This window comes from Eptatretus burgeri, chromosome 10 (assembly GCF_056783735.1).
Source record: "Eptatretus burgeri isolate ZD-2024b chromosome 10, Ebu_testis_v1, whole genome shotgun sequence".
Taxonomy (NCBI): Eukaryota; Metazoa; Chordata; class Myxini; order Myxiniformes; family Myxinidae; genus Eptatretus; species Eptatretus burgeri.
The window spans coordinates 55,657,189-55,670,558 of NC_140970.1; the positions used below are offsets into that span (position 1 = coordinate 55,657,189).

Genomic DNA, 13,370 nt, shown 5'->3' on the forward strand with positions numbered 1-13,370 from the left:
CCACCTTCCCCCATCTCAAACCACCCTCTTTCCAAAGTTCCAGTTTTTCCTTCATGAGCGTTTCCTTCTGTATCCATCCTGTCAACCCCAGGCATCCTTTCCTGACCCCCATTCCTCCCCACACCACCCATTATTTGTTTAAGTCTCCCTTGATTTTGTCTTTCAACTTGCTGTTGGTGCTCCCACCCAACCCCCACTGCCCTCCCCCCTTCTTTCTACTCTTCCTTTTGTTATGTTGTTTCTGGATCTATTCAGCGTTCTCACTCTTCCATGAGCTTGGACTCTGTATCCGATAAAGAAAAAACATACAAACTTTAGTGCATGACTGTTCTTGAAGTGCAGTAACTCATCTAATCTGGTATTGTCATGCTCTCTGGAATGCCCTTGCAATCTGCTTTGCCTGCATGCTCAATTCTAACCTGGAGTAATTACCTTCATCATCTGGTTTTTGGCATCACCAATGTAAGTATCTCTTGTAAATCGAAAATGTCCAATACCAGGTCTTCACCGGCCTGAAATGACATGGAACCATATTCAGTCTGCGCTTCTCAAGGGTTTTGGAGTCAATAGACCCCTTTGTAGTGACTGGAGGCAATTAATGAAATTTGAACAAATCAGTTTTGTTTTCTGATTTGACATAATGTGTTTACTGGCAATTAGTAATTAGCAAAACCAACCAGGCATTTGCTAATTTGAAGTCTATCAAAATTGGATCTCAGCAGGATCAGGTTCAAATATTATCAGTAAAGGGATCTATCGATTAAGGGCATGACCTCACAGAATTTGTCCACCATTAGTATTTCATTTAGAAAAAGTAGACAACTCAATAAGAGCATTTCATCTCAAAATGCAAAATCATGACACCCTGTGCAAAAACATGATAGTGAGATGCTACCAGCTGTAAAATCTACAACTTGTACAATAGACAGTCAAGGTGAACTGACCTTATCAAAGTGCTGGTGACAATTGTGGCTGAACCAGATCCTTGAAAGTGTCATCAGAGAAGCTGTGGAAAATTTAAGTAATACTTCATATTAGTCTCATAACAGAAACACGCACTCTACAAAATAACAAATCAATGCTGCTTTAATTTTTGCAAAAACTGGTGATACAGTGATGATGGAGGGTTGGTGTTTTTGTTTGCGGATGCTTTCCTTTACGGATGGTTGTGTGAATTTTTGCTCACCTGGAACGTAGTGCCGGAGAACTTATGGGATAGTGCGTCATCTGTCTGTCAGTCTGTCAGTCCATCCACAAATACTTGCAACTTCTCTGAAACTTCACATATGATTTCAATGAAACTTTATCACAACATTCATCACCGTGTATGCACCAAAGTTTGTTCGATCCATAAAAAAAACATCTAGGTATAAGGAGTTATAGGGGGGAGGGGGGTTTCCCCCAAATTAAGTACCGTATTTTCCGGTAGATGAACCACACTTTTTTATTGCCAAAAAAGGTAAAAGTTGGGGGTGCAGTTAATACACAGGTATATAAAAACAAAATTAATCTTAAAAATGATCAATGCTGAATTTCAATTATATTCCAAATGAACACTTTCTTTTTAGCAGTCGGAACTGCTGTGAAGCTCAATTCTGCTGTTTAAATTTTGAAAATCAGTTCAGGTAAAGAGTTTGTACAGCCTTTCATTAACCGTGTGCGGAAATCAAATGAATAAGAAAAAGGAGACACCCGGAGTTTAGGTGCGTGGCGTATATAAAGCCTCGTGGCTCTGAAAATGCCATTAAACAGAAAAGAATAAGTAGAAGAACACCTGGTCTCACATCAAAAGAATAATTATTCACAATAGGCTAGTCCAATAATGGAGCACCCACCTCAAATAAGGTTGCGCGCATACTTACATGCAACCGACAACAGACATGGGGTGGTCACATGACACTCAAGAAGGGCCGCTTTGTACTAAAAGAGTGCCTCTGCTTACATCACCAGATTATGTCACATATCATCCATTCGAGCTATCACGATGTCAAGTCATTCTTTCCCCACAGCATTCAAACTCTCCGTCTGCCGGTCTGCAGAAGAGTTTGGGAACAGAGAAGCTTGGAGGTGATTTGGCATGGATGAGTCTGTCATCCGGCGCTGGAGAACAAACAAGACGACGACAGAGAAGATGCCAAGGAAGAAGAAGGCGCTGAGGGGAAAGTCAGCGAAGTGACTTCAGCTCGAGGAACGTCTCATCGCTTGGATCCGGGAGGAAAGAGCAGAGGGTTCCACCATCTCAAAACTTGGTCTCAGGCTGAAGGAGAAGAGCTTCGCTAAGGAGGATGACATTGGGGACTTCACTGCCAGCCCATCGTGGGCCTACAGCTTCATGGCACGCCATCAACTGTCAGTTCGACGCCGCACACACATTTCCCAGCATATACCTGATGATATGGCTGATAAGACGCCGTGCTTCCAGTCATACGTCATCAAGCTTTGCCAAGAGCATGAATATCCCCTCAGCAGGATCGGGAATGCTGACCAGACTCCCCTTACCTTCCACATACCAAGAAGGACCACCATCACAGCAAAGGGGGAGCATAATGTGACGATCAACACTACTGGTCACGAGAAGGACCGATTCACCGTCATGTTCACCTGCACCGAAGATGGTGGCAAGCTTCCCCTATATGTTATGTTGAAGAGGAATACACTGCCCAAAGACAAGTTTCCAGCTGGCATCATTGTTTGTGCGCAGCAGAAGGGGTGAATAGATGAGGGACTGGTCCAGGACTGGGTGCACACGGTGTGGCATAGTAGGCCGGATGACGGTCCTCCCGACAGCAGAGCGTGCTAGTCCTGGATGCGCTCAGATTTCACAAGACTCACAACACCAAAGCGCTGTGCCGTCGGACCAACACCAATCTCATAGTCATCCCAGGTGGGATAACATCGCTCCTGCAGCCTCTCGGATGTGTAAATCAACAAGCTGTTCAAGGACGGGCTACTGCACAATGATCCGACTGAATAATGAGTTGGTAGAAGGCCTACACCAAGAGCAGGAGGATGAGAAGCGTCGATCTTCTGATGATCTGCGGCTGGATCATCAAGGTCTGGGAGGAGATACTGTTGGACATCATCAAGTGAGCACTGCTGAAATACTGCATCTCTAACAACATGGATTGTGCAGAGGACAATATAATTTGGGAAGAGGAGGCTGCAAATGATGGTGACGGGGACTTGCTCTTCCGTGATTCGAACAAGGAGCTACGTACCGTCTTCGACGAGGAAAGCATCGACGAGGATTTCCTCGGGTTTAGCTGAAAAGCTTCATCAAACCCAAACGGCCCTTTACAGGGAAACAAATCCACAAGAAATCTGTATGATACCGGTACGAATCCCTTTTCTTCCTTCTTCTAGAAACAAAAAAATCCTCTTTATAATGTTAAAAAATAAGAAAGAAAAACATAAACTTCTTGGTATCCTCTCCTCTCTCTCTTCAACTTCTTGAAAATGAGAATAAGACTGTTAGGTGAAATTAAGTTGACATGGGAGTAAGCATGTTGATACCTCCATCACTTTGTTCCATACAAAGTTAATGTACAAACGTAATTAGATCAAGATCAGAAAATAAAATGATCAATTTATTAATTTATTTTGAGGGTGAAAAACAGGGGTGCGGTTAATGCACGGCCACATTTTGTACACTGGAAAATACAGCATTTGCTTTCTTCTCAGAAACAACACACACAATTGCGATGAAACCAACTACGTACAACCTTCATCAACCGTGATGTACCAAAGATTGTTCACACTGTTAAAAAAAAAATTTAACCCAGGGGGTCGATGGGGGGATGTCCCCCAAAACAGGTATTTGCTTTCTTCTCAGAAACTACACACCCAACTCTGATGAAACTTGACCACCACCTTCATCACCCATGATGCACCAAAGTTTGTTCACGACATTAAAAAAAAATTGGGGTCGAAGGGGTTATACGGGGAAAGGGGGGGGGGGTTGCTCCCAAAATATGCATATATACTTTCTTCTCCAACACCACACACAATTTCAATGATCCTTGACAACAACCTTTATCACCTGTGATGCACTGGTTTATTCATGGCATAAAAAAAATCCAGAGGTATTTACTTTCTTCTGCGTTACATATATTTTGTGGTCATCCATGCCGACCGGTGGTTCCCTCGTTATCTTACACAACCACTACCAGGTGAGCACCCAGGGTTATTGTCCCTATGTTTTTTCCTGGAATCGTGGCTTGTCTTACATCGTTTAACATAGTTTAACAGTACTTTGGCTCTGAATTTGGCAAATTGCACGGCATCTCGTCCTGAGCGCACTTGCATGAAGAGGGGAAAGGTAACTTTTTTTTGTCTGTTTGCCTATCTGGTAGTCAAACAAAATTGAAAATCATCCCATCCAGGAAATTTACTGTGTTTAGGGACATCATAAAGGACACAAACAACAGGCATGAAAAACTAATTTAACATGTCAAAGAAGGTGGTGTAAAAGACTGCATCAATAGCGGTAACCTTCCAGAAAAGTGTATTTTGGGGTTTTTCGTTTATTTGGAATTTAAATTCCAGATAAGGTATTGTCATCGTGTACTGTCCATCCATCCATCCGTCCGTCTCCTTTTTCGACTTCTACTGCCAAACCGCTGGACCGAGCTGGCTGAAATTTGGCAGCAACGTTCCTCTCCTGAATGGTAACAAGAATTGCAAAACTCGGTCTGGTCACATGACTTTAAGTAGGTCAAAATGGTTGACTTAATAAATTTCCTCAAAATCTCCTTCTCCAGACCCACCAGTCAGAATGACATCAAATTTGGGTTACAAAATTAGGACAGGGTCCCGATGTTAAATTGTGAAGACCATGCTGATCACATGAACAGAAGTGTATCAAAATGGCGGTCCCGCAAATCCCTTCCAAAATCTTCTTCTCCCGTTCCGCCAGTCAGAATGCTACCAAATTTGGGGTACAACATTAGGCCAGACCCAGATAAGCTACAGGTCCAGTGGTCCTATTTTTCTCTACAGCCTTTAAAACCTTCATTTTATTTCAATTGCATTATATACTAGAACACTGTAGAACACAAATCACCTTCTTGACACTTTCAAAAAAACCTTCCGTTTAGCAGTTCTAGGAAAAATATTTATGCTGATTCATGCCCTGAGGGCAGAGTAACTTTGAGATTCAGCATTCAGGCAAATATGGCAGTGCCTAATGCTGTCTATTTAGTGCAAAACGCAAATCAAGAGTATAAAAGACCCTTCACAAGTCCATTTTTCAAGACTGTGGAGGGTAAGGTGTTCTATGAACTCCCTAGTTTTCCATTTACTATTAGTGCATATATTATTTTTGGCTCATTGTCAAGATCTCCACAAGGGGTATAAGAGGTGTTAACCATGACGTCATCGGTGAAGCGATATCCTGGTGAAAATTTGACACGTAAAACGCTGCATCAGAGAAAACTTGAAATTTCTTGATAATCATCTATGCAACAACTCAAATAAGAAGAAAAATTATGATGTCATAGGTCATGCAGCCATATTGTTTAAAAAATAAAAATAAAAAAACATCAAAAATACTTTTCTTCGAAACAACTGAATAGATCAAGGCAAAACTTCAGCGGTATGACCGCCTATCCATGGTGAACAAAAAGTTCACACCTTTTTGGACGTATGTTACATGGTTTGGCAGCCATATTGAATTTACCCTAAAACCTTCAAAAATCTTCTCCAGAACGGCTGGACAGATCAAGAGGAAACTTCACACACATGTTCCCCAAGACTAGTGGATACGAATTTTTTAATGAATAATTGAGAGGTCATATGGTTTGGCAGCCATATTGGATTGAAGAAAATTATGAAATAATGTTTTCTCTGGAACCACTTATCCTATCAAAATGAAATTTTGCAAGCTGTATGTATGTATGTATGTTTGTGTATTTGCTTGTGCATTTGTTTGTGCGATGTCTGTCCCCCTTCAAAAGGACAATTTAAGAAGGGTTTTAAAGGCCAATCTTTTAACACGACTGTGTGTTTACTACGCTCTATTTTTTCAGGATTAAAAAAACTCAGAAAACATTTTCCATTAAAGAGTAATTACGTCTCTTCTTTTTGAAATGTAGACGGTGACTTGCAACCGGGCCCTCAATGGCGGTGTACAGAAGTGTTTAAAAAAAATAACAATAAATACAAGGTGCAGGGAGGTGAAATTCACTGCATGTGATGAGCAATGCGTGCAGAGTACAAAGAGTGTTAATTTACATATGTATGATGTCTAATATATTAAGAAGATAAAAGCACACCTGATGCGAGGTCAAGGCTTCAGGCTTTGGCACGCTTATGAGGCTGTGCCCTCAAAAGGAAAGGTCCCAGAAGATAAAGAAAATGCGATAACATTTGTAAATGTCGTGTTTTAAAAAAGAACGCTTTTTCTTGCTACAAAACATCATATTGTCACAGACCCAGAATCGCAGTAGAACCACAAGGGAGGGGCTGTCTCGGCTTCCTCTCCGGACTGACCAGGAATCGCAGGTTATCGCACGTGAATAACTTCGTGTCGCGGCGTGGAACTAATCGACCGTGAATGTCAATAACATGAGTACGTGACTTAGGGTCCTCTGTCTAACAATCATTTACCTCAGGACACATGACCTCCCTATCAGGGAATTGCGCCCTCACTACGTACTTGTGTCATTTACATTATATCCCGGATCAAGTGCAGCTGAGCGGAGCTGCCAAGTACGTACCGGCTATTGAACATTTTCTTGGAGAATAACGTCCCAGCTCAGCTCGGGTGCAGGCCATGCTGGACCAAGAGAGGAAAAGACAAAAATGAGGTGGGAACATTTCTAAAAACACATTTATTTAAACCAGGATGTGAGCAAAGTTACATGGCACGGAAATGGGGTTCATTGCAGATGTGCAGCAGGGAAAGCAAGGAACTTGTGGGGTGTGGAAAAAGGCACATAACTTTCTAGGGGTGATCCCAAAAGTTCTTATAGTCTTAACTTATGCTACAACAGGTGCCATCTCACACACACACACACATGAGGAAAATTAGAGATAGCCCAGAGAGACAGATACAGTTGAAGATTAATGACCTCTCAATATCTGGTGCGGCCAGCAGACCTGCGCAGCCCAGAACGCTAAGGAAAGCGAAAGAGGGAGAAATACTGAAGTTGTCTTGGGTGTGTGTTTGAGAAGTGAAAGTGTAATGTGATGTGATGTGGGGTGCAGCGCAGTAAAAGAGGAAAAATGTGAGGTGTAGGTCAGTTCAGTTCACTCTTCAGTTCACTCTTGGGTTTTGCTCTGAAAAGAACAGTTGGTCGGACTTGCCCATGTTGATTGCTCTTTTGCTTCCACAGTAGACAAGTGATAGATGGTGGAAGAAAGATGCATGAAAGAAAGGTTCCTATCGTACATCGTATAAGAGTCTGTACGTGTATGTGTCGTGACCTGAGTGACGTTTAAATGGAGCAGTCCTGGCTCGCAGCAGCAATGAGTGACCCCACACCTGGTCACGCTGACTCAACTCTTGTCCTTGCACCGTTGGTCTCCCCAGCAAGGTCCAATGTCTGGCGATAATTGCTCCTTCGACGGTTTGCTCCCCGCGATAGTCTCTGCTCCCACGATACGTTCATTTTATAAGCCCTGGACCAGGGGAGGAGTCAACCATCGGAAGAAAAGGAGTTCTAATGAAAATGAGCTCCCCTGTTGGTCCATAGTGGTCGTAGCCATGCCTCGCCAGCCCCCGGAGGTGGAAAATGGCTCATTCACCTGCCAACAAAGCCATGCACAACAGCTCCCAATCTTTACATGGGGCAGTGGTTTTTGACGGTGCTCTCTGGACCTGAACATGTGCTGGCCTTCATTCAAATGTAGGCTTTTAGGGAAATCCCTGCGCCACCGTAGGTCCTCAAACGAGCTTCAGTGCACGTTCGTGCTTCGAGTCATGCTCCAAAATAACCCAACATACATCTCCTCCATGCTTTCCGAAGCTGTGGTAAGTGTTCAATGAGTATGTGGTAGTTGAGGTGGTTGTAGGGTAGCAGGAGCTTGTTGTGGAATTTGTAGTGAAGTAGCAGTACGTTGTGGCATTGTGGGGAAGCGGTGGAAATTCCTTGAAATGAGATTGTGAATAATGGTCACGTTTGGAATGGAAAATGTAAGCATGGGTTGTTGTGGGGATTTTTAGTAGTCGTATGAAGTGGTTGTGGTGCTCATGATATAGTTTGTTGAGTGGAATGAAGGTCTGAGGCGAAATGGCGGTTGAGAATTGGTGCGCAGTTTTGAATGGAAAATTGGCATGCAAATGCACAGGAGGCAGTCGTGGCACGCTTGCTTGGTTTATATTGGTTGGCGTGCTTGCTTGCATGTTTCGTGTGAGAGAAAGTGGTGTAGCAAAGGAGTGGAAGAACTGCAAGGGTTAAAGGTTGAAGAGGTATAAGACGTCGAACTGAAAGAGTCCCACACAATGCATCTTTCATCTTTTCCCACTTGACATGTCGAAAGGACTAACAAATACACATACTAATGAAATAACTGCCTTGGGATCACTGTATGTTGTGTGCCATTGCTTCATCATCAAAGTGAAGCTTCAGAATTATGATCTAGTAGAGAAGAGGAACTTTTTTTTTTTTAAATTTCAACCCGATCGGCCACATGGTTTGGCAGCCATATTGGATTGAAGGAAAATATTAAATCATGTTTTCTCTGACTGCTTCATCAATCAAGCAGCCAAAATTATTTAAATGTTTGAATCTGAGAACTTCCATTTTTGGGGGGTATTGAATAAGGCTCACTTGGCTGCGCCTGGATGGGTTTGAGGGTAGGGTTGTATCAATTCAATTGATATCGCCGATGGCCCCAGGAAAAAGGGTCACCTGCGTACGTACTAAATGGATGGAACATGGCCTGTTACTGGGTCCGTAACTTGTCGATCCTGCATTGTGGAGAGACGTGCGTGGCTTTGTACAACTCGGGGGGAGTCCCGGTTTACCTTACCGTGTGGACCCATGGTGTCAACATTTATTACTTTGTGTTCAGGTTATTTAAACACCAATTCAATTGATACCGACGATGTCCCCAGGAAAAAGGGCTAACTGCGTATGTAATAAATAGATTGAATGCAGCGTGGTACTGGGTCCTTAGCTCATCAATCCTGTGTTGTATCAAAGCAGGGTTGTATAAAAGCCGGACGTCTTGGTACCCGGTCATCACTGCCAGTCGTTATAAAGTGGCAGTTCTCGATATTATTATTATTATTCCTATTTTCTGCAAGTATCATGATCTGCGTTTGTTTTGTATGAGGTGCACTCAAGAACACTTCGACATGAGAGACATGTATCCTGAACTTTACAGGTAATGTTCTGTCAATCTCAGCTGGTTTGACATTTAAATTCACACCAAATATTATATGCAACACTGTTCTGAGCACCTGACACATTTCACCACCATCTTGGAAATATTCAGAATGTCATGTGCAGCCATAATGTAACTTCACACAATAATTGCCAGATGTTGCCACTACCACTCAACAAGCCTTCAAGAAGTAGTCTGTCGATATCTTACAATTACATATAACAAAGAGAAGAGGATAACCTTGAACCACTCTCTTATAAAGTTATACGACGTGGAGTCCATCGCTGTGCTTTAACAAACCCCTCTTTCTACAGTTTTGAAAACATTGCTTTTTGACCAATATAAACTGTGATGACAATAACATTGAGCAGACAAAGGACACGAATGCCTTTGATTTTTCGGTCATCTCCAACATCTATATTGTTGAAGTTCCATTCCAGTCATACCATCAAACCATCATTCCAGTGAGAAACATTGGTTTTTCCATTTAGCTGAAGCTTGCAAATGCATGTTGCCACGATTTGCAAGATGCTATGTTCACCCGTGCCCAGTTGTGATTGGTTAATTCACGCTTTTTTCACGCTTTCCCCATCATCCTCTTATCCCTACCACCACTCTTTTCAAACCCACCACATTATGGATAAGATCCTTTCTTCCTTCTGCCAATCCCCCTACAGCTGCATGAAATTCATCCCTGGAGGCAACACACAGTGTGCCATTCTTCACAATTCAATGAGTTGTCTGAGCCCTAATTAGACATTAATTAGCTTTGAAACCTTTTCAAAGCCTCATGGGGAGATATGGCAAAAAAAAAAAAAAAATGAAAGGCTTTTCCTCTGCTCGTCAGCGATGAGAATAGAAAGTGGGAGATCGGTTTCACAAAGAAGTTCAAAAATAATATATATTCTTATGAGAAATATTAATTTTGGATATAAACACAAAAAAAATATCACCAATGCAATAAATTATTGGGAAGCGCAACAAGTGAATTGAAAAGCTGAAGGAGATGTCCAAATGGTTTGGAATCCATAATAACAACACCGTACTGCCTTTCGTGACACAGGAATGCATCTGTGGGTTTCGCAAGATAGGTGATCAGTGCACAGCACGCAGACAATGATGGTAAAACTGTGATGACTACAGAAATAGTGATTCGGAGGCAAGCAGACATGTTCAACAATCAAATCGATAAACTACCATGCCAACAATCCACCAATATATTTGTTCAAAAAGCTGCTCCATGATTGCATACCAATGAACCAGCAATTCCAGCTCCACAGATTGAAAATCTTTCAGCAATACCAATCAAGTTTCTTACTGATAAACTCTATCAAATGCAACCAAAAAAAGTGTTTAAAAAAAAAAAACCACCATTCCTTGGCTGTGCAGTTACACGATAATTGTGTTTGTGTTGTTCCTAGTGATTTGTTTTATCAAGGGCCTCCACAAGGGGTGGTGCTCAAATAGTTATGGCCGTGTTGTTGGAAGAGATTTATGGAATAAGAAAGTGAAGCATTAAGCCGATCTATAGCATCCAAATTTATGCTAAATCAAGGTGTGGGTAAAGTTTTCTTCATTAATGCAGAAATCCAGGTGCCGGATGTGTGCCCAAAACCCAACGGACCTTTCCGGCCTCATGTGAGCCCGAAGCCCTTTGAACATTTCTGGCTGAATGTGAGCTTGAGGCTTCACAGCAATTCCCATGCAAAAGACATGTGAGAATAAGGTTAAAGGAGGTGCAACAAATTCGTTTTTGTTTCAGGGAAAACATAAATTGACAGCAACTATTTATCCCTGAACACACAAACTTGAATCAACATTGTATCAGGAAGAGGCGTCTGCAGAGGTGAATAACGATCATTTTGTCAATGGATTCTGCAACAAGACATACGAGTATAGCAGTTTTGTACTATATATATATATATTGTTGCGGATTCGCGCCCGCCGGCGTGCTGACGGCCACGTAACTCGAATCGCGGCACGTCGCCCACCGGACGGACAATCCAGTCGTGACCCTCTCGGACTAACGCCGGGAACCAGTCACGGGTGGACCTTTCGGTCTCACCGCGATCGTGCCAATCGGCCCCCGCGTGGGATAGGGTTGCTCGCCAAATTCGACCTACCTAAGTACCCACACGGAGGGTAGACCGGGCGATCGCACCTCGCCGCAGGTCGACTCCGGACACGGGCCACTGAAGCGACCCGTTCCGTACTATCGGGATAACCGAGCGGTGTTATTCGTCGGCCTCGACGATTCGATTAATTATCGGGCATCTTAGCCCACGACCAACCCTTTACGTGAAGCAAGATGGGGATTCAATGAAAGAAATGACGAAGCGAAGCGGGAAAACAGTTCAACAATAAGCACATTTATTTCGCGATGAACGGAAAGCACACATATACAATTCCACCAAAAGCACATGTAAAAGAAGAAGACAAAAAGCAAATGCAACAATGCAGATCTATCCGACTACCGGGCACTCGGCAACACTTATACAATTTTACTTCACAGACGGCGCCGACAACACATATTCCCAAAGCAAAAGAAAAGAGAACCACCCTCCAGGATGAGGGGGTAGGCGGGCCTGGGGCCGAGACCGTGTCGGGCCTACCCGTCTGATGATGAGACGCGAAGTGGCGGTGGTGCCTCAACTCCGCGGGCCTCGCGGACAGTGTCTGGTAGGGGGTGGGAAGGGGGCCCCCTTTTGTCGCACTATCTCAGCGCGGGGGGAAACAGGAGGGGGTTGCTGATGCTCGGGGAAAGGAGGATTTCACAAAATCTCGGGTCCCGCGACGAGCGTCTCCACCACGACCTCGGTCGCGCCGCCGGCCTCTCCCTCCGCAGTTCCCCGAATCCGACGCGAGCACCCCCTCAACCGCCTTCGCCGCCGCCGCCTCTCCACAGCTTCGTCCGATCGCCCTCTCCGTCTCCTCTCTTGACTCGTCCCAACTCTTCACTGGCTCCGCGAACTCCCAACTGCGAACTGCCAACTGCTGACGAACGCAGTCGTTTTTATAAGCCCCGTGGCTTCGCTCTTTTACCCTTGACCCTCTGCCTCCGACCCTTCACCTCTCTTGCTGGCTCCCCATTGGCCCGAGGAAAAGTGGGCGTGAATGCTTTTTGATCCATGAATTTGCATATAGCGACCGCCCTCCAACGCCCTGGAGGCGGGGCCAAATCGCCCCTCGCTCACCGATTGGACGGAACAAAAGTGGGCGTGAGTCGTTTTTGATCCGTTTTTCTGCGGAAAGTCCGTGATGTTTTTGAACACGCTGCTCGGTGCGCGCCCCGCACGAGTCCAGCATCGGTGCCCACGAGTGGCGCGAGATGACGGTGATGCGATGGTGGCGAGTTGTGACGGTAAAGGTCGTGGCGGTTGTGGTGAAGCGGCGTTGTGGTTGGTGGTTGTTATTGTGAAGCGGCGTTGTGGTTGGTGGTTGTTGTGATGGCTGTTGAGACGTGGTTGGTGGTGGTAATAATGGCGGCTGGTCCAAAATAAAGATAGTAAAAGAAAAACGGCTATCCTGAAGAGTCGCAGCCCTCATGAATGACATTTATTCCCTCTAGACAACGGGTTTGGGCCTAACTACACATATACTTACCGAGATATCTCACCTAAGGGACCTGAATGGTGGTTTGCGAATTTGGTCAACCACAACAATATATATATATATATATATATATATATATATATATATATATATATATATATATATATATATATATATATCTCTGGAAAAAAATAAGAGACCACTCCAAAAAAAATTTAAATCATCATCTCTGCATGTATGGCAGCCATTCCATTCCAGTGTCTGTTGAATTCCAACACAGGTACACCTCATTCTACTTCGTGAGGTACTGATTAGGTGATCACCTGAACCGAATCTTATTTAACAAGGAAAAGTATAAAACCACTGCTGTTGTCATCAATATCCTCTTGCAATAGGACCAGCTGGATGTTAAAAACAGTGCTTGTAGTACCTCAAATGTAATTGGAATCAAAAAAATAACTATTGACCATGCCAAAAGAGTTGAAAAG

General features: G+C 43.7%; 1 protein-coding gene across 1 annotated transcript in view; it reads right to left on the reverse strand.

Moving 5' to 3' along the window:
* Positions 1 to 13,370, reverse strand: part of LOC147018613 (rap guanine nucleotide exchange factor 2-like) — a 213,699-nt gene that overhangs the window by 195,759 nt on the left and 4,570 nt on the right. Inside the window, exons 3-4 of the mRNA XM_085898457.1 lie at positions 6,717 to 6,775; positions 945 to 1,278 (exon numbers count right to left, since the gene is read on the reverse strand). Coding sequence (XP_085754583.1) covers positions 945 to 998 — 54 coding nt within the window. The 5' untranslated portion in view covers positions 999 to 1,278; positions 6,717 to 6,775. The remainder of the gene's footprint in view (positions 1 to 944; positions 1,279 to 6,716; positions 6,776 to 13,370) is intronic.